The 21,247-nt window shown below is 44.6% G+C and overlaps 1 protein-coding gene across 5 annotated transcripts in view; it reads left to right on the top strand.

Moving 5' to 3' along the window:
• Positions 1–20,900, top strand: part of STYK1 (serine/threonine/tyrosine kinase 1) — a 40,314-nt gene extending 19,414 nt beyond the window's left edge. For 2 of the 5 annotated variants that reach the window (XM_059726733.1, XM_059726735.1), the window contains exons 2-10: positions 682–791; positions 4,437–4,592; positions 7,598–7,855; positions 8,349–8,530; positions 10,843–10,926; positions 13,428–13,636; positions 13,937–13,977; positions 18,067–18,163; positions 18,368–20,900. In XM_059726733.1, coding sequence (XP_059582716.1) covers positions 725–791; positions 4,437–4,592; positions 7,598–7,855; positions 8,349–8,530; positions 10,843–10,926; positions 13,428–13,636; positions 13,937–13,977; positions 18,067–18,163; positions 18,368–18,572 — 1,299 coding nt within the window. In that variant the 5' untranslated portion in view covers positions 682–724 and the 3' untranslated portion in view covers positions 18,573–20,900. Of the gene's footprint in view, positions 1–681; positions 792–4,197; positions 4,300–4,436; positions 4,593–7,597; positions 7,856–8,348; positions 8,531–10,842; positions 10,927–13,427; positions 13,637–13,936; positions 13,978–18,066; positions 18,164–18,367 lie in introns of those variants that run through there. The other 3 variants (XM_059726734.1, XM_006278108.4, XM_059726737.1) reach the window with 3 other exon arrangements.
• The last annotated feature ends 347 nt before the right edge of the window (positions 20,901–21,247 follow it).

The raw sequence follows: 21,247 nt of genomic DNA on the forward strand, positions 1-21,247 counted from the left end.
AGCTAGTTACACACAGGTTGGCTTATATTGTGCACATGTAGCTCCATTTGCCTGTGAAGATGGATGTCCAGGGTCTCCCTCACGTAGAAGAGGGTCTGAGCCTGTGTCTTTCTGACTTCTCGTCAACCCCACAGGCTAATTATTGCAGCTGTTTTTCTTCTGGCACCTGACAGGTGATTTGCACAAATTATTTTAGGCTAGAATTAAGCTAATGGCTCTTGGTTATCCAGGTTGTAGCCGTATACAATCCATATACTTCTACAATTTTTTCTCCTATGTGTGATGAAAGGTGTTTGTGCCTGAAAGCTTACAATTAAAGATTTTTTTTGCAAAAATCTAGTTGGTCTAATGAAAGATATCACCTCTACCATAAGAGCTAATGGCTCTTGACTTTTGTATACATGTAGCTCTGGGGACTGAACAATACTTAAGTCTCCTGCATGGCACTGCAGAACAAACTTGGCTTTGAACTCTCTCCACTCATGCAGTGAGACACGATCAATGAAATTTGATTCTAGGTATCCCATATCACTCACAAAGCCTTCCCATACTACTTCCTTCTACTAACTGGAGTAAATTAGAACCAATGACACAGGAAAAAAAGACCTTTGTATCCTATCTGTTCATGAGCCATCCTATCATCCCGGGTTATTTATGATGATGTTCTTCATGTGTGTGCAGGGGAAATTCCAAAGGTGAAGGACACACTCACATTTTGCTCATCATGGCAGAAGATGTAAGGAAACTCACACGTATGCTACTGGAATGCAGCAGCAATGACCAACTATGTGGTAAGATTCAAGGATACTTCTTGTTTTACATTATCAGGTCTCATAAGCAGAACAACCGGGCCTAGATGGCTTAGAGCTAGATCCATTAAGTGGTTGAGGTGCCATGGTGTTGAGTATTGTCAGCATGTAGTTTCATGTAAGTCAGCCTGTTAAGTGAGAAACCACTATAACTCACCAGTCTGAAACTCCAAGAACAGGGATGTGTCTTCAAGCCCCTTTTGGGGGCTGCAAGAAGATCTCTATCTCCTACTGGGATTTAGCACTCCAAGCTCTTCCCTGGATTTGGCCCCCATGCTAGTCCCTTCCTTCAAAACACAAGAGAAGGTGGAGCTGCTGACCCCTTTTTCCAATAGTGCAGTGGTTAGGATCCCCTCAGTCCTGGACATAGGTTTATTTCTTCATATGTGTTTGTGCGGGGTTTGAACCTCTACCTCCTACTTCTCAGAAGAGTGCCCTAAACACCATACTAAAGCATGTTCCAGGGTTTACGGTACTCTCCACCCCTCCTATTAAAGCTGTTCCATGTCACCTAGAATAATTCTATATTCCCTGGGCCAGAGAAACTGCAACATTGTCTCTTGATCTTAGAGGTTAGGACATTTCCCTGGCAGGAGGTATAATTTGGTCCAGTCCCTGTTCCAAGGATATTTCAGTATTTGATATTAACTACCAGAGAAGACCATGGAATACAGATCTCCTGTCCTCTAAGGGAATGTCTTGATTACTAACCTATAGAGTCCTATTTGCTTACTCATACTCTTACCCAGTCTCTCACACACCCTTTATTATGCATGCCTAGTAGAACAGCATCATCAGAAGGACCAGAGACAGCTCTTTAGCTTGGTTTGTTGTTAAGAGAGTTTGGCTGGCTGCTGGTTGAGCAATACAGGTTTAAATACCCTTAGGCAGAGACAGCAATAACACCTGTCATCTCTACCCTGGGTAGGTGCTCCATTCAGTGGGCTATTGGTTTATTGCTGTTGTGATTGCTCCTTCCCTACCCATGTTTTGTTTGGGGCCTGCCTGATTCTGTGGTTGTGATCTGACAGCAGGTACTGGATTGGGCCTTGCAAGTAAGAAAGGTAGAAGAGTGCCTAGTTTCTGCATCCTGATGGGGCATAGGCATGACTGCAGCACCAAGCTGCTCAGCCTCCTCTGGGCTTAGAGGGTTATGGACATGCACAGTTTGAAACATTAGGGAACATTACTGCTGAAAAATGTAAGTGCCTTGAGACTTCAAGCACTTCCAGGTAGCTGAACAGAGGGGCTGAGGAACTAAATTTGGGTCTTCTTAGGTGCAGTTAGATAGGAATATAAGTGTCTAATAATGGCATATACACAGCTATAAAACTGGAGTCTTTGGCACTTAGACACGCACTTTCAGATTCTGTTGAGCCTGTGGCAAAATAGTCACCCTGCACACCTACCTGCCAGAAGCAAGATGGAAGAGGAGGATGAAATCTCTCCTATGTTTTAGCTCAGTCGCCTAGTGGTTGGGGCACTTGTTAATGGAACAAGAGACCGGTTTCTAAGCTATCCCTCCCCAAGGAGTTTTGAATCTGCATTTCCTGCTTCCCAGCATAAGGCTGAAACTGCCAGTCCATAGATTAGGCATTAGCCAGACCCTTCTTCAGCCTTCCTCTTGAAGGTCCTGGCATTTACAAGTCATTAGATGAGATGGATAGACAACTATAGCTGCCCTATTGGGAGCAAGGGCCCTTAACCATCAAGGACAGCATCCAACTAATTAAGCCACATACTCTGGCTTAGTCTTTTCCTCCTGGCCCCACCTATCTCCATCCCTTGAATGTCCTTCAGTGGGAGAGCTCTGTCTGGTACCTTACCTGTAACCTAGTGGTTATCTCAATTTGATGGCAAGGAGGAAGATGCTGGTTCAAACCCTCTGTAGGCTGGGGAAGCACTTAGAACCTGGGTCCCCTATGCCTTGGACAAGTACTGTAGCCTCTGGACTCTTAAGCTAAAAGCTGGGAGGGTCCTCTTATCTAATGTCTAACAACAGCTAGTCATGGATTTTTGTCTGGGTACAGTTTTGATACTTACCCAGCCTTGAAAGTGTACCTGGGTAATGGCAGAGCACTGCATACCTGCCTGGCTGGAGTACAGCTTGCTGGGTTTGCTTACTGGATGCTTGCACACCCAGAGCTGAATGGCAAACTGTGTGTAGGTGCTCTAAACTGCAATTATATGACTACATATATACCATTTAGGGCACGTTTCTTGGATTGGTATCTATAAGAGGGCAGTAGGGAAGGTGGAGGAGAGGAATGCTAGGGGAATAGTGGATGGAGATTTCCTGGTACCAAGATGGGAGATGTAACATCCCAGCAATGGTCAGCATGATGGAGGTATCCCAGTTCTGCCAGCTCTGAGTCATCCTGATTCAGCTTTATATACCACATTACTCTGCTCTGGAATGTAAGCAATAAACATTGCACTAGCATTTCCATGGGGATGCCACACAGCTCTTGGCTTTGCAGCCCTGCTGATCTACCACAATTAACTGGGGTTGGGCCTGGATGGTATTTGATGGGACACTAACATAAGACAGTGCCTAAAAAATAGTGATAACTGCTATAAAAATAGGCAGGTGTAGCTAGACCAGGATGGAAAACCCAGTTGCTGTAAGACATGCTGCTTTTGACACATTAGGGGAGGGTCTTTCCTCTAGATTATTACTGAAAGCAGCACCTTAAGAGCATGATCGGGGGAACTGTTTTGCAGACGAGGCCTAAAAACGAGGCCTTGACCATGTGTGGTCATTAAGGATCTTCTAATACTTTTCCAGAGACCAATCCTGTGAGGTGCTGAGTCCCACCCACTCCTATTAACTGGGTACTGAGAGTTGCCATCACCTTGTATGAGAATAGCAGCACTTACAGTATGGGACCCAAGAGAGTAATGGAGGTTAACCTGGGCTTCCTGGCCAGAAAGCAAACCAGTTAATTATATCCTGCTTCTCTAAAGCCATGTAGTACCTCCTGACTGTCAATGGCTAATGTTATTCACTTCACCTCCTGTGACAATGTTACATAGCATTGTTGAAACAGAATGGTGACCAATCTCATGTCCAGAGCCAAGTCCATTTTAGATGTAAATGTTCCTTGTATATCCTTCTCTCTCTCTCTCTGGGATATATGCATATATTGTGTGTGTGTGTATGTATGTAATATATATGCATGTGTGTGTGTGTGTATGTATACAAACACACACACATATATATGGGATAAAATGTGCATTCTTTAGAGCATGGTGCTAATAGTGCCAAGGTTTCATCCCCTTAGGGGACACAAGCCCTTTCCTGTCTCATGTAGGGGGCTGGACTAGATGGCTTCTGGAGGTCCCTTCCAGCCTGACTTTTCTATGATTTCTGTTTGTTTAAGATTTCTAAATATGTAGTCTGATTGTCAGAGGCGCAGAAATCTCATTGACTTCAGTGGGAATCTTATATACTCAACACTTCCAGAAGTCAGATTAACTGCTGATAAAGGTACCTTGATCCTATTGCAAAGGGCACACTACTTTTAAAGTTACTGGAGTGTATTATTACTTGTGCACTCCGTGACTCTGTTAAACAGTACAATGGCCAGCCAGCTATTGTTTTCTATTTCTCCTCTGCATTGACAGTTGTGCGTGAATACCAGACTGAAGTGATCATCATTCCAGTTTTCTTGGTGGGCATGTTTGTTATTGTGTTAAGTGTGATCCTTTGGCTCCGTTACCAAAGCTGGAAGACCAATCAGCAGCAGCAGCAGCAACAACTGGTACTGCCTGGACATGAAGGTAACCTCCAGGGGGTTCAGAACAGGGGAGTGGGAGGGGGAGGTTGGATTTGGTTGCAGTTACTACCTCCTGCCTTTCCACCCTATGGGCTGTCAAGGAGTAAGAGATTAAAAAAGTCTGAGCTAGGCTTTCTGGTCTTGTCCACATCAAGAAAGGTGGTACAATGGTACAACTCTATCAGTGTTTGCAATGGTGGAGGCTTGTAGTGAAATGGAACCTGGGTGTTTAATCCATTGCAACAGCTAATCCTGCTCTGAGTAACAGTGTCAGCCAGCTGTAACACTGCTTGAAGGTCAGAGATTTGTCAACATGAAAATTGCCACTCTAGAAATACATTAGTGGAGAAATATGGCCCACAGTTTTCCTAACATAGACTCAGACTTTTAGCTAGTATTCTGTATTGTTCTTCAGGGGATGTGATTTCAAGCTGCAGGTTCTTGCTTTTTTTTAAGGACTGTATAGGCCAGGAGTCTACTGAGGTTGGGCCTAACACTGCTGGAGGTTAGTGCTGTACTATGCAATGCAGAGGGTTTTCTACAGCTTCAGTTTCCCAGTGTAGGGCTAGGAGCACAGTGAGGCTGGGTCTGAGGGCATATCCTGCATAAGAAATATAAATGTGATTTCCAGATACAGGTGTTTCATGCGTAGGGGTCCAACTGGTAGAAACTCAAAACACTGTAGTGCAGACCAGATAGCAAGAAACCCATATCTTGGCTTCCATACAGAAGGAAATATTTACATTAAGAAAGACCAAAAGTATAAACCATAGAGTATGCCCTACTTCATACAGCTGTCTCCTCTCTAACAACCTACAGTTACTTGCAGAATAAAATAGCTGTTGCTCCTGCACATGAAGAAAGTCCTTTATGCATAGTGATATAAAAGAAAAATATCCAGAAAACCAGGGTTGTTTTATAGTTAAATACAGCTGACCAGAAGTGTCAAATGCATTGCTCTTGTGCTGGATTGGGATTACAGAGCTGCTTCATCCTGGCAGGCCAGGGAATTTAGGGGTGAGCCGGGTGAGGGGTGAAGGTCTATTACAGAATCCATGCAGAAGTGCTCCATGCGTGTTTTATAGTGCTGTACTTTAGAGCTTTTTATACCAGTATAAAGTTACAGCACTCTTAAACATGACAGAAGTGCAGTGTGTGGTGGTGGTGGTAGAGAGAGGGGACTCTGAGCCTCCCTATGCTTTCAGGGCTAGGAGGCAGAGGGTGCTCTGCAGCCTCCTGGGGTTTCTCCACTGGTCAGAAATTTGACCACCATACAGAAGTTATATAAAGTACAGTAGGTTGCTAAAGTGTTGTAAAATACAGCACTTCAAATTTCATACCTCATTTAACAAGGATTAATTTAAAGTGCTATACCCATTTTTGAAGTGCTGTAAAGTTGTGCACTTCTGTTAAGTTCATGCCAATAAAGCACTTTAAATAGTGAAAAAAGAAACACCCCAGGGCTTTAGTACCGTGTTGGATATGGCTGTTAGTAGCAGGGGCCAAGTGAGCACTGTGCCACATGTGCCAGCTCGGTCTCCACTTTTCCTGTAGCTGCCAGCTCTGCTGCATCTGTGCTTGCCTTATAGATCTGATGAGTGAGTCCAACACTCCTGACTAGAGGGTTCAAGACTATCTCTTCTCCCTCTCAGTCAAGTGGGATAGAAAGCAAGATCTGTTGTATCCTCAGGGTACTGTATTTATTGAGGGCATGTCTTAATGCAATGCCATGTAGAGATACCCAAACCAGCTCTAAAGAAGGAAAGCAAATTAGCCAAGGCAGAGCATTGTGCTATTTTGGCTATATTGGGTGCTTGTAATTAATTCAGTTTAATTCAGTTTAGTTCTCCCAAATTGAAATGGTGTGGTTTTAAAAACCCTCTGTTTTCACCGCTTCAATTTAGAGAGAATTAAACTGAACTGAAACCCTGTGGCCTGTACACAAAGGTGGGGCCTGATCCTTACCTGCCTCTCCGGCGGTGAGGGGGGTGGGGGCAGCTGCTGGCAGGCTGAGTAGTCCCTGAGCTGCGGGGGGACCGGTGCTTCCCTCCCCAGGCGGCACCTGGTCTCTAGCTCCTGGCCCAGGTGGTCCTGGGGGGCACTGCAGCTGTGGAGAGAAGCACAGGGCCCCCGTGCAGCTCAGGGAGGCAGGCTCCAGGGAGAGAGAGAGAAAAAAAATATCAGGCTCCTTGCTGCTTTTTTTTTTTCCTTCAGTGGAGCTTGTCTGCATCCACTGCTGCGAGGTCGCACAGCCCCTGAGCTGTGTGTGGCCCAGTGCTTCCCTCCACGGCTGCGGCACCTCCCAGGACTGCTTGGGCTGGCTGCCAGTGGGTGGGCACTGGCTTGGGGGCCCTCCCGTCATGGAGGAAAGCACCAGGGTCCCCCACAGCTCAGGGGGGTCACACAACCCAGTGGCAGCTTGCCCCCTCTCCCCTTCCCACTGCTGGAGAGGCATGTAAGCTCCATCACCCCGAACCATCTCTGCTGCCTGGGAATGGCTGGCTTGCCCCTGGGGCAGAGTGGCAAGGTGTCAGGACAGTGGCTGGGTGTGCTGGCTGTGGGAGAAGGTGGCGGGGGTGGTGCATGGGGCACTGGAAGCCCGCCAAGCCCTGTGTGCATCGGCTTCCAGCACCCTGTGCACTGTTACACTTTGTTAGGTAGCAAACTAAAACACCTTGGAGGTGTTTTATCTTGCTATGTAACAAACTCATTTAAAGCACAATACACTACCAAGCGTGCAAACAGCAGCATCATTTAAGCGCAATATGCTGCTGAGCGTGCAAACAGTAACTCCATTAAAGTGGTGCAAAAGGGCAATTAAACACCAGTTTTGTTGCATGTACAAAGGCCTTGCTTCTGATATGCCAGTGAGTTCATTTAGAAATGTCTTGGGTACTTCATTGTGCTGTAAAAAGAGATGTTTCTTTTCTGCAAGCCTTTACCAGTATTTTAAAGAGGAAAGCCCATCCATCCCCAACACTTGCACCTTATATGTGTTTATTTTTTCAGTCAAGAGAGAGAGTCAGCAGGAGCCAAATGCCTCAGGGAACTCTTACATTCAGCTGAGTGAGACAACAGTGGAGAGCCTGCTAAAAACTGCTGCCATGACATTGAAGGAGCTGCAGATACCCCGAGAAAGACTCTCACCGGGCTCCTTGATGCTGATACACACCGGCAGCTATGGGGGCATCTACAGAGCAGAACTGCAGACTGAGAACCCTGGGAAGACTAAGGCAGTCATCCTGAAAACCTTGCAGGGTAATAGAGGTAGTGGGAGTATGCAGCATTTTAAACATCTCTCTCTAACCCACTTGTGTGTATTCACTGGAATATCCCCTTTTCTCTAGGGTCAGACCTATTTTATTGTCTAAGAAAGTATTAGATAGGGCTCTTAATTGCCCAGTCCCAACCCTCTGCTCTCTGCACATGTATCCACATTGGAGTAGCATCCTGGCTGTCAGCCCCTCTGTCCCTGGCCTTGTCTTCTCTGCATAATTGTTCTGTTGGGACACAATGGTGAAGCTATCTGATGATGAGGCATTAGATAACATGTTGAGGAACATGAGGCTGCAGTCCATGTAGACAAGGGACAACTTGTACTCAGCATCAGGTCAATGAGTTGTGATAAAGCCTTGAGCTGAGGAGGATTTAATCCCAAACCCTACTTGTATGTTGAAGATGTACAGGGTACATGTTGAAGATGTTTCATGGGTTTGCGCTGCCTCCTTGTGGTGATACTTTTATTCCTTGGTGCTTTCAGACACAGCTGGACCCCATGATGTGAAGGATTTCCTGGGGAGGATTAAGTTCCATCAGTCACTAGGCCAGCATGAGAACCTGGTGGAACTGGTGGGGTGTTGTATAGACCAGCTGCCGCTTTACATGGTCCTGAAGGAGTCATCTCTTGGGGACCTCTTGAACTTCCTGTGGATCTGTCGCAAGGTGAGGCTGAGGAACTGCTGAAATAATGAATTTTTCAGGTTTGTGGCTGAACCAAGGTATCGGCAAAAATATTCACCTTATGTCAAGCCAGAACAAAATTTCTTTCAAATTCTTCAACAAGATAAAAAATAACCAAACAAAATATTTTGTGGGGGATGGGAGAAGGGGTGGGGTCTGAAGCACTGAAATGAGGTTTGGGTGAAATTTAGGTAACATAGTCCCAAGAAGTGACCTAGAAAACCTCAGTTCCAGCCAATTCAAAACCCATTAGCTGTCTACATTCATTTGGTGACTACATTTTTGTACACAAAGTTCCATAAGGCATTAAACCTAGGTTTCTGCACATGTATAGGCGATTAGGGAAGGCAGGTACCTAACATCCATCTAAAGGCCACTGTGATGCAGCTATGAGGTGGATCAGCACCTCACCTCTGCCTGAGACCTTGAAAGGGCTTGATCTGCTCCATGGGGTTAGAGAAGGCCTTATACAAGCCAACTCAACACCATATCTGGAGGTGTCATCACCCCCCTCAGCTATTGTGCAGTAATCTTGTAGATAAAGCATGTGCCCAGGTTTTGGTTACTGGTCTCAGAATTATTTTTTGCTTTGTTATCCAATGTTTGTCTAATGTAAAATTCATTAACAGTCCATAGAGCAATGACCAGAATTTCCCTGCCTGCTGAGTAGTCTAACTCCCACACTACAGAGCCAGAATCTCTCTTGCTTTTTCTCCTTCTGGCCACATTACTCTAGCAGTCTTTTGCACTATTAACCAAATACTTCTCTGCCACTGCAATGGCAGGTCATTGGCAGTAACTCTTATCTCCCCTCCTTTGGCCTGTGGCATGTTGTAAATTTCCCCTAGTGTTTCTGGTTTCATTCCTTATTCTTGTGTGTGAGAGCTGAAGACTTGAGATTTCTAGGAATCTTTATGTAATTGTTTGTCTGCAAACATAGGGGACTGGATTCAATGCCTTAGTCCCATATTCCTATAGTCTGGGCTGCCCAGAGGGCCAGCTTCAATAAGAGGGGTGAAACGTACCTCAAAGACAATTTTGTAGCCTTGTGATTAAGGTAATTTTCTGGGAGGTGGGAGATGTGTATTTGAAGGCCCTCAGGCTGAGGAAGACCTGGAACCTAGGTCTTACACTAACTAGGCAAACTTTATATCTGCTAGTATATTATGTAAAAGATGGGTCATTCTATCATCATCACTTCTTAAGAAGAATGAGGCCTGCTCATTGTGGCACCTGTCTTCAGAACAAGACTGAATCCCAGCTGTTAGGAGTGACTAATGCGTAGGCCTCAGCCAAAAGACTAAACTCCAAGGAGGTGTGGCACTTTGGAAATATTGTCCTTTGAAAATTTTTCCAAATCCCCCCGATGTTTAAGGTTTCTCACTAGCCAACTGTAGGCTGCTCCCACATAACAGGTGGGGCTTTTTGTGGATGATCCCCTGGAGGCACCTGACTCTCCCCATTGAGTGTACAGGGAGCCCAGGCACCTAACTCCATTTCCTCCCATCACTGGGGCCAGGCAGCTGATTTTTAGGTCTTGTAATGGTCAAGCTGGAGGAACTTGAAGATGTCTTTCAGGACCTGATTTTGCCCCTATAAGAGCTAAGCTTCCCAGGCATGGTCTTGGTGGGGGCCTGAGGAGCATTTGTTGCTATGCAGGGCCAGTAGGAAATGGACACAGAATAAAGAAGAACTATTGCATGTGTTTAAGCACCAAATGTTCACTGAACACTGTGTGACATATGTCTGGTCAGCTTGTTAAGTATCCATGTCATGTCTGGCTCTATTCACCTATCCAACTATCCATATCTCTAAATATGCTTCTCTACTCATCTTGCATTTGTGGTTTATTTGACTATGTATATTTTCATCTCCTTTTCCAGTTCTCTCCACTCTTGTCACTCATGACATTCATTCATCTTTCCTCCATCCTTGCAACTCCATAATCTGTCATCCTTGCTATACACACTGGTCCTTAACTCCTACTATCCACCCAATTCATCAAAACCTTCTATCCATCACCTTTGTTTTTCAATCACCTATTCACCCTGACACCACTTCTGTTTGGGTGCTTGTTCCAATTCCCAGGCATTATCAATAGATGATAATCTAACTGTCTATAAACAACTGCTGTTTCAAGGTGAGCTAATAATGCTAATGGGCTATGGGGCATAAAGTAAGAGGGGTGTTAGAAGGTATGGTTCCATTTCATCAGAAAGAAGCTGGGGTTCACCCACACCTTTCCTCCCTGCTAGGATGTTTGTTTGATGTATTGCTCAATCCTTTTTCTCTAGGATGTAATGACAATGGATGGTATCCCATATGACCTCACTGAGAAACAGGTCTATAAGGTTGGGCAGCAAGTTGCAGCAGCTTTGGTAAGTCTGAGCAGATGTGGTGCATTTATTTTTCTTTTTGGCTTCAATTTTGAGGTTACAGGGAGCCAAAGAAGGAGAAATCCAGGGTTACATCCTCTAACATTAAGTGATTGTACAGGCAAACTTACCCTGCCAAAAATAATGCATGCTATTTTTACAGAAGAAACAAAACTCCAAAGGATTATGTTCCCTGTGGCTCCAGTAAGCAAAGATCCAGGGCCACCTTATTTTTTTTTTAAATGTGGTGCTATTAACACTTGAAAGAGCAAGAGTTATTCTCATTCTACATCATAACAATCTATATTGTTTACCTGCTGTAATCTTACAAGCTGATATTTACTTTGAAAAAACAGCAGTTCCCAGGGAACATTAGAGTTTTACATTTAAGACTGAAAATGGAGTAAGTGATGGTTACACAATGAGGATGTGGAAGAGCTTGAGAGAGTCCAGAGAAGAACCACCTGTATGATCAGAGACTTGCAAGGCAAGCCATACGAGGAAAGGCTGAGGGACTTGGGTCTCTTCAGCCTAAAAAAGAGAAGGCTGAGTGGGGGCTTGGTAGCAGCTTACTGCTATATCAGGGGAATACATCAAGGGCTTGGTGAACAACTGTTCACCAGGGCACCCTTGGGGAAAGCCAGGAGTAATGGCCACAAATTCCTGGAAGACAGTTTCAGGCTTAACACTAGGAAAAATTTCTTCCCAGTTAGGGTGTTCAGACTATGGAATAAACTCCCTCCAGATGTGGTGCAATCACCTACCCTGGAAATCTTCAAGAAGAGATTGGACAGTCACCTTGCTGGGGTCACCTGACCCCAGTTGTCTTTCCTGCCTAGTGCAGGTGGGCTGGACCCGAAGATCTTGCGAGGTCCCTTCCAGCCCCTTACAATCTATGAATCAATGAATATATGGTTCAGGAAGGGGACTACTCTTCCAAAAATCTAAGATCCTTTTTCACTTTAGAGAAAAATTTAGAGAATCACAGATCCAAACAAGTATTAGGTTCCTAATTCGCATTTAGGTGCTTAAATCCCCTTTTCTCTAGGCTCTTTCCATTTTTTTTAGGCCTTTAATCTTTGTGTGTGTTAGACTTCTGTCTGTAAAAGGGGAATAATAATCCTTTCTGTCTGTCCTGTGTAATTAAACTGTAAACGCTTTGGGACCAAACTTTCCCTTACTAAGCATTTATACAGCACCTAGTGTAATAGGGGTATAATACTGGTTTGAATAACCAGGGGGCATGTCTACACATACCTTAATATGCCATAATTATGGCACATTAAGTTTAGTACCTGTAATTGCAGGGTGCCTGTACATGAGAGTGGAGGCTGCTCCGATGCACTGTAATTACAGTGCATCAGAGCAGATTCAATTAATTGAGTCTGATGAAGCATTTTAATTATCGTGCTCCAGCAGCCTTCCCCCATCTCATATCCCCATGCTCAAAAATGGCAGTGGGGGTGCTTGAACTAAAGCTTGTCAAACAACCTTTAGTTCAAGTGCTGCAGCTGCCATATTGAAGTGTGGGGAAGCTAATACATGAGACACTGCAGCTCTTTAATTCACCACCCCACACTTGTAAAAATTCCCACAGGTATTAACTTAATGCACTGTATTCTGTGCTCCTGCACAGTAGCACTGGCACATGGTTTTTTATTGTGAATACAAACAAAAATATTTCTCCCTGCTCAAAAAAGGCTTGTAAATTCTTCATGCTAAGCAACAACGTTCTAGAATTCATTATTAGGGAAAGCTTACATGCCCTCCTGTTCCTTCATCTTTAATCAGGAGACACTCATTTAAATCTATAAGAGAATGAGGGAAAGAAGAGGCTGCAGATGAAATAAGAAAAAAAGGTGAAGCCAAGCCAAAAGGAACATGGAAAATTGAGGAGGATGATGGGTTCTCCTTCTAGTGGGCTTTCCCTCTATTGTGCTCCTCTACTGGAAGGCATCTCATTCCTGCCACTCAGAAATTACAGAGTTCTATTACCCGCCTGTTTAGTGAGAAAGAATAGTCTTTCCATTAGTGGATATCACTTATATTAGAGAAAAAAGATGTCATTAGGCAGATTTTTCCATTTAGTAGGAGTGGGCATTTTCTTGTTTAGTGGATTTTCATAAGGGCCGTGAATCTCCAGTGTGGGAGTTTTTTCCAACCCATTGAACAAGCAGTTACACCTCCCTCCCCTTCCCCCTCAACTCCTGGTTAATATTCTACACAGGTGACTACTAGTGGTGAAAGCTGTTTCCTATAGAACTTTGTCTGAAAGGCCAGAGGCCTCAAGGAAGCAAAAATTATGTTGCATTTTCTGGGCTTAGTCCCTGAAGAATATCTCTCTTCAGCCAAATGTTCCTCCTGCCATTATGCAGGTATGCCAGGTAAACTTGTCACACAGGTAGGTGCTGGGGCCCCAGATACTGTGGGTGGGGGTAAAGGGCACAGTCAAATTGAAACTTTCAACCAGCTAAGAAACCCACTGGACTCTATTTTTCCCCCAGGATTTTCTCCAGCAGAAGCAACTTGTCCACGGTGACATCGCTGCCAGGAACGTCTTGCTCCAACATGACTTCACTGCCAAACTCTGTGGGCTAGGCCTGGCCTATGAAACCTACACCTATGGGGCCAGGTCCATCACACAGGTTGTGCCACTCAAGTGGCAGGCACCGGAGCGGCTCCTGAAGAGACCTCCCAGCATCAAGGCAGATATGTACGATTTTCGAGGAGGGGTGAAACCTCACAGGGCTGTCCAATCTGACTTATCATTTTCTCTACCTGAAATACCCCTCCATGCTCTGACATCCAGTGTAGAGTGATTAATTACCAGTTCCATCTTATGACTCAGCCCCTCCCTCCTACCAATCATCTCTCTAGCTCATACCCTCACCCCCCGCCCTCATATCATTATCATGCATTTTATAATTAGCTATCTTGTATTTCATTTGCTCTCAGACAAGAATGGGAATATATAACACCTAACATTGCAACTGTAATTTTGTTTTTCTTGCAGATGGTCATTTGGAATCTTACTGTATGAGATGATTACATTAGGTAAGGGACTAACTAAAACCCTGAGGGAGGAAGGGACTGAATATCTTAAGACAAATTTAGGGCCATGGAAGACTAAAGTTAGGTGCCTAAGGCTAAGAACAGGCATTGCATTTATCCCTGGACAAGTTGTGCCTCTGTTTGTCCCAAAACAGAAATATCCTGGGATTGACGTGTACATACCTTGTCGTCTAATCAGGGTTTAGTGGGCAGCTGAATGCATTGTGACTTTTATGCCATTGGTTTAATGACAGGCGTGTAGGTTGTAGCCGTGTTGGTCTAAGGACATAGGCAGACAAGGTTCCTTGGGTGAATCAGATATCTTTTATTAGACCAACCCAAATAGTTGGAAAATAATTATTAAGCAAGCTTTTGGGTTCAAAAACCCTTCGTCAGGCTAAGGAAGTTTCAGCAGTTGGTGTGTGCTCTTCCTGGATGGAATGAAAAGTAAAGAAGCCAGCGGCTGGGCTGGTATGCATACAAGACAGGTAGTCAGTGAAAATGTAGATTGAGGAGTCAAGGGGTGAGAGACAGGTGGGAGGGCGGGGGGGAGAGAGAGAAGGGGGATGAAAGTGGAGAGATACCTGGGGAGTCAGATGTCAGGCAGGTTATAATGTGTCATAAATCCAATGTCTATATTTAGTCCATGCTTTTTAGTATCCAAGAGGTTGATCAAGTGGAGTTCATAGGCTCATCTCTGGGAAGTGTTTTGTAAGTTTCCTTTGAGGATCAGGACTGAGAGATTGGAGAGAGAGTGGTTTTCTTGTGAGAAATGTGCCCCCACCGGTAATTGGGTATTTCTGTCTTTGATAGATTTCTGGTGTGCATTCATTCTGGTGCGCAGTTGTTGTTTGGTCTCTCCTACGTATTTTCCATCAGGGCATTTGGTGCATTGGATGAGATATATATTACATTACTGGAGGTGCAGCTGTAAGATTGAGGAATGCTGATGGCTCTGTTGTGGGGTGTAGTAATAGTGGGGGTGGTGGAGATGTGTTGGCAGGTTTTGCATTTCTTGTCATGGATCCATACCATGCCATGACAAGAAATGCAAAACCTGCTAACACGTCTCTGCCACCCCCACTATTACTACACCCCACAACAGAGCCATCAGCATTCCTCAATCTTACAGCTGCACCTTCAGAAATGTAATATATATCTCATCCAATGCACCAAATGCCCTGATGGAAAATACGTAGGAGAGACCAAACAACAACTGCGCACCAGAATGAATGCACACCGGAAATCTATCAAAGACAGAAACACCCAATTTCCGGTGGGGGCACATTTTTCACTAGAAAACCACTCTCTCTCCAATCTCTCAGTCCTGATCCTCAAAGGAAACTTACAAAACACTTCCCAGAGACGAGCCTATGAACTCCATTTCATCAACCTCCTGGATACTAAAAATCATGGACTAAATATAGACATTGGATTTATGACACATTATAACCTGCCTGACATCTGACTCCCCAGGTATCTCCCCACTTTCATCCCCCCCCCGCCTGTCTCTCACCCCTTGACTCCTCAATCTACATTTTCACTGACTACCTGTCTTGTATGCATACCAGCCCAGCTGCTGGCTTCTTTACTTTTCATTCCATCCAGGAAGAGCACACTCCAACTGCTGAAACTTCCTTAGCCTGATGAAGGGTTTTTGAACCCGAAAGCTTGCTTAATAATTATTTTCCAACTATTTGGGTTGGTCTAATAAAAGATATCAGATTCACCCAAGGAACCTTGTTTGCCTATTGGTTTAATGATGCAGTCTTGGGATCACTGTTCAGGTGTACTTTGCTGTGCCCCAGGGGAAACTGTTAGTACTTTCTAGCTTGTGAACCTTTTTTAGGCTTTATCTTGGAACAACAGATGCAGATGTCTGAACAATTGCACTTTGTTCCTGGATAAGACGGTTTATTGCAGGACAAATGTGGCACCTGCAGCCTGAATAAACATTTTCAAATGGGGAGGACATCCCCAGTTCCTTTTGGAATTCCTGCCAATAGGAACAGCTCCACACCTCAGTAAAACATGGCAGCGGTCAGCAACTTATGGGTGGTCTGGCCAATGGGGCCCACTAGATCCAGCCCACAAATGTGGGGCTTGGATTGCGAGTGCTTTCTCTGTGCTGCCATGGGGAGAAGTGCTGGCTGTGGACAGGTGCTTGCCAACCTTCCTCTGACCTAAGGTGGGTCTTTCCAGCCTGCAGACGGAAAAGATTGCCTACCGTTTTTTAGACGCAATTACATTGCCTGGACGGCCACAAAGAAAGGTGGATCGTATTCTGCTACTTTAAGCAGCAAGAGTGCAACAAATAACTGTGGTATCTTCTTGTGATATCATCACCTCTCCCTGCTAGGAACTAGCATGAGAAACCTACAAGTCATTTAATAGGAACAACAGACTGGCTTCCAGATGAAAATATTTTGTTGCAGCTAATGACCAGTGGCAGTTAGGAACTGATGACCTACCCTGCTCCCCAGACTTCCTGATCCATACAATTCATTGCTAGGCTGGAACTAGCTACCCTCCAGAGGGATGTGCCAAGCTGGAACAGTTGTTTACATGGACACACAGTGGTATTCATTAGGAAGGTGAACAGAATGTGGCTGGAAATTAGAATGGAGGATACTTGTGATCCAGAAGCATTATTATAATGCCCAGGTCCACAGCCCATTGTTTGAGCCTTTTATCTAACCCGTCCCTACTGGTTCCGTAACTAGAATGTGTATGGAGGGGCTTCTTGTGTGGTTATTCTCATATTCCCCAAATGCAGGTGAATTTTGTCCCACATCTGAAAACTTTTCTCTTGGCCTGAGAAACCTGGGAAGGACCGAGAGAGAAGGGAGAACCACAAAAGGAGGGACTAAAAATCTGCAGTTCCTCTCTGTGGCCACACTATCACCTTTGTTCCTTATGTTTATTTTCCTGTCAGTGGTTTTCAAACTTTTCAAACTTAAGGCACCCCTTGGAGAATTCCAGCTTGTAGTTTTCATTCATTTTTTTACTACAGAAAAATAATAGCTTTTTTTTTCTATTGCAAAGAACTCAGAAAGACCACAACATGTGCAAATGCATGTAACATTATGGATTCCTATTTGAAATCACTGTGTTTATTTTGTGAATCATGTTTGCACACTTAACAGTGCTAATAATGTGTGGCCCTGAACACCACCCTTTCAAAGATCTCAAGTCACCCCAGGGTGCGGCAGCACCTTGGCTGAGAATTGTTCTATACTGTCAGGCCTCTGACTGAAGTTTTGTTGTAGTAGCTGTGATGGTCTCTGACCCACAGGGTGCATCTACACAACATGTTTACTGCAGAATAAACTAATGAGCTCTGTAGTAAACATCTTGGCATCTACATGGACAGGGCTATTAGGCTGGAGTAAACCCTGCAGTAGTGCATGCTGTGTGTACCCATGCAGTAGTGTGTAGATGCTGACCCATCTGGCTGGTATGAGGATGCTTTAGTAAGGGGGCTACCTGCTGGATAGCCCTGCACTAAAGTACCCTTGTGCCCCAGCCAGCCCTTCTGCAGCATGTTGAGCAGCATTGGAACTCCCCTGGGCTGGCAGGATGACCCCTGGACTCCCTGCCACCTGGGGCTGCTCCAACCTGGCTCAATGTGCTGTGGTCCTGGGTGCATGTGAAGATGTGGCACCCAGGAGCAATAAAGTCTGGCATGATAAGCACTAGAATTTGTGTTGCATTAATATGCTTGTGTAGATGGACCCACAGAGAAGCATTTTGTGTCTGCAAGCTTGTCTATCTTCTCCCAACTAGACAGATGGTCAAATTATATTAGGTTGTTTCACCTCACAAGTTCAAGCCCCTGAATTTCATCTTTAACCAAATCAAATCCCTGCTATTGAATGTTGCTTGTGCTCTGTGCAATCATCTTATGCAGCCATCAGATGTCACCCTTGCACAACCTGTCACTTAGTCAGAGAGCATTTCTTAGAAGGGGCTGGGGAAACTTAGTTTAGAGCCTGGCTTGTCTTCTGTGTGTGTGGGGGAGGAGGGTTTTTTTTTTGTAGGAGCTGGACTCTGGTAATTGTTTTCCCTTGTGTTATTTATTTCCTCTCTCAGGGGCTCCCCCATACCCTGAGGTGCCACCTCTTGACATCTTGCAGCATCTGCAGAGACAGAACATCATGAAGCAGCCCTCCAGCTGCCAGCCAGTTATGTAAGTGTGGAGGTGCCTCTTGGTCATCACATGGGAGAGTGAAGTAGGGACCTCCACAGGCAAAAGTGTGCACTGTTACAGCATAGGAGAAAGCTCTGGCATTGGGGCTGTGACAGTTCACATCCTCTGTGGACTGGGCAGAGAACTTTTGTGGGAAAAAATGTCTTTGTATTCTCATTCCTGGCTTCTTTTTCTTTCTTGCAGGTATGGCATTATGCAGACCTGCTGGCAGTGGAATGCGACTGACCGGCCCTCCCCTGCAGAGCTGCTCCAGTACCTGCAGAAAGCAACCAAGACCAGCAATGACCATGCTGTGCTGCAGGTCCCTGAACTGGTGGTGCCTGAACTATATGCCAATGTGGCTGGCATTGACGTGGACAGTCTTACCACTGACTACACTGTTCTGTGAGAGAGAGGTCTGTACATATAGGAAGGGCTGGATCTCTGATTGCCTCTTTCTGGAAGTGTATGCGATCACTCTTGCTGAAACTCAGGGTGCTGGTTGGGAAACATTCCCCTCTTTTTAAAATGCAGAACATATTTTGGGTTCTTTCTACTTGAAGCTACTTAGTAAGAACCAGGAGGGGCTTATGGTTCACCACCTTAGACTTCAAAAACACATCCTGTGGCACTCAAACTATTCTGTATATTGTGATCAGCTACCCTGAAGGACACATGAGCCTGAAACGGTTGTTTTCATGGTCTCATGGTGATGTTCAGTTAGGAAGCTGAACAAAATGCTGCTGGATATTTGAGTGGAAGACACTTGCAACCCAGAAGCATTCCCACAGCATGAAGAGCATTTAGATGGTAGAACAATTTCTGTCAACCTTGACCTTTTTCCATTTGTGCAGGTGAGGAAGAAGAAGCAGCTACCTGCAACTCTGGTAGCTATGCAGCGAGCACATGAAGGCTGCCTACATGTATTTGCAGAGTAGAGATACCAAGGATGGAAAGGAATTGTTCTTGTTCCAAGGAATGCAATTGGAAAGAAATTGAATGAAAGGGAATGAAAGGAAAACTGATGCTGACAATCATGAAACATTTCCAAAATGGAAGGGTTTTAGGACATCCTGCCAAAGGAGTGTTGGAAGCTCCATTGCTTGGATATTTAAAAGATACCCTGGAGAATAAAATTCAGCATCCAGCACTGCAGAGACCCAAGAGATAAAAAAGTGGATGGATGAGATGATAACCAAATAAGTATCTTTTATCTATGCCTCATTGATTGAAGGACCATCCCATTCAGACCACTTGTGACACTGCTTGTTAATTGTTCCTCAGGTGCTGTAAGCCATAGCCAAGTGAAGGAAAATGTGCACTTTTATTGTGATAAGACAAAATAGCCATATGTTACGGTTTGGAATAGAAATTGCTGTATTCATTTACTACTTTTTTTCATGCAGGCCTATTTCTTGTTTGTGGGGTTTTGGATTCAAAGGCCCACTCCAAGGTAAAAAAAACTACAAAAAACCTCTACCCTGCCTCAAAATCTCAGGGAGAATTTTGACTGAGAGCTAATTCTCAGGGAAGGAATGTGGTGAAGGTTTATTTCACTTTATTTGGACAAAACAGGTGTTTGTATGTTTCTCCTTCCACACCCTTTTCCCCAGGAGTACTTCCAATTTCAGTCATGACACAACTACTGTGAAAAGGGCATGGGGATGATGTAGGTATAACGGAAGATTGGGCTACTGTGAAAATCACTGTGATGGAGAATAACTTGGTGATGACATCACTGTACAGATAGAGTGGTAACAGGCCATAGTTTGCAAACATCACATTGTGAATAGTGTGGTGAGGATATGCCTTCTGTGTGAGTAATACAATTCTGTGATTATATATATATAAAGTGTAATTACCATGGCAATGAGATATTACCTGTTAGAACAGCACGCAACATGTCTAATCTCTGAGCAAAGTGCCAATACCTAGATCCAGAGGGAGTGCAGTGGTGGGATTGTACCCTGCTTTCTGAACCATGCTGTAGGAACAACAGTTTGCAAATCAGGAAAGAACCCATCCCCTGCCCACTCTTGGCACGCCCTTTCTTCCCTTCCATGTTCAATGGCACCCTCTTCCTTCCTCCCATTTCCTGGTCCCTCTCTCTACTTATGCATATGGTGCAGGAAGGGGTCAGGGAGACCCTACCCACCACCACTGTCCTGGCCACCCCTGCCTTGCTACAACTGGGCTGCATGGGAAGTGGCTAGGTGGGGAGCTGGGCTTGGCTAGAGACAGTAGCAGCAGGAGGTAGTTTCCCCTTCTGGATCCACCTACGCATCTAGGTGTTCTGTGACAACACAAATGCTTTGGAAATAACTGAGATGATGAGGTCATGTCCAACTACCATGTTTGATGTCATGATTCAGTATAAGATAAGTGTGACAGAAGGCTTTGACCAGAACACTTTTAACTTACATGATATCAGTTGTGCAAATGGGCACTTATTGTATATTTCAAGCCTTGCCTACACTATAGATTCTAGTTACTGTAGCTAAACCACTGATTTACATTTATGTACTGGTAATTTAGTCAAGATAAGGGTTAAATGCTCCTGTTCAACCCCCACTGCACTAGTGTCATTTGTGTCCACACAAGGGGTTTGTCCCAGCACAGCTATGTTAATGGTTGAAATCTTAATATATGCCTAGTTTTCTTCATGCCAACTGCACCTCCCAGGTGCCTGCGTAGAACAGGGTTAAATCTTTTCAAATAAATATATTATGGATTTGTACCTGCTTTATATATTTTATAAATATTGACACACAAATTTAATCAGGAACTGTTTGGGGGTTTGATTCTGTTACACATTTAAATTCCTACAGAGCTTGAAAGCTGCTCCTTTTCAAGTTAGCAGCATTTTGAGGATGCCAAAAGGGAGTGTTAACTGGGTTTGACCAGGGTTTTTTCCACTGTTTCTCTCTTGCTTGCAGCCTCCAGCAATTAAGATCTAGGGAAGTTCTGATTCAGAGGCTGTATCCTTAATTTGCCATCATTTCAAAAGAAGCAGAATCAGACCCTGAGTAAAGAGACCTTCCTTGCAATATTTTCATTGTCTCTCTCTTTCTCTCTCTTTTTTGT

Source organism: Alligator mississippiensis, chromosome 4 (genome assembly GCF_030867095.1).
Source record: "Alligator mississippiensis isolate rAllMis1 chromosome 4, rAllMis1, whole genome shotgun sequence".
NCBI lineage: Eukaryota > Metazoa > Chordata > Crocodylia > Alligatoridae > Alligator > Alligator mississippiensis.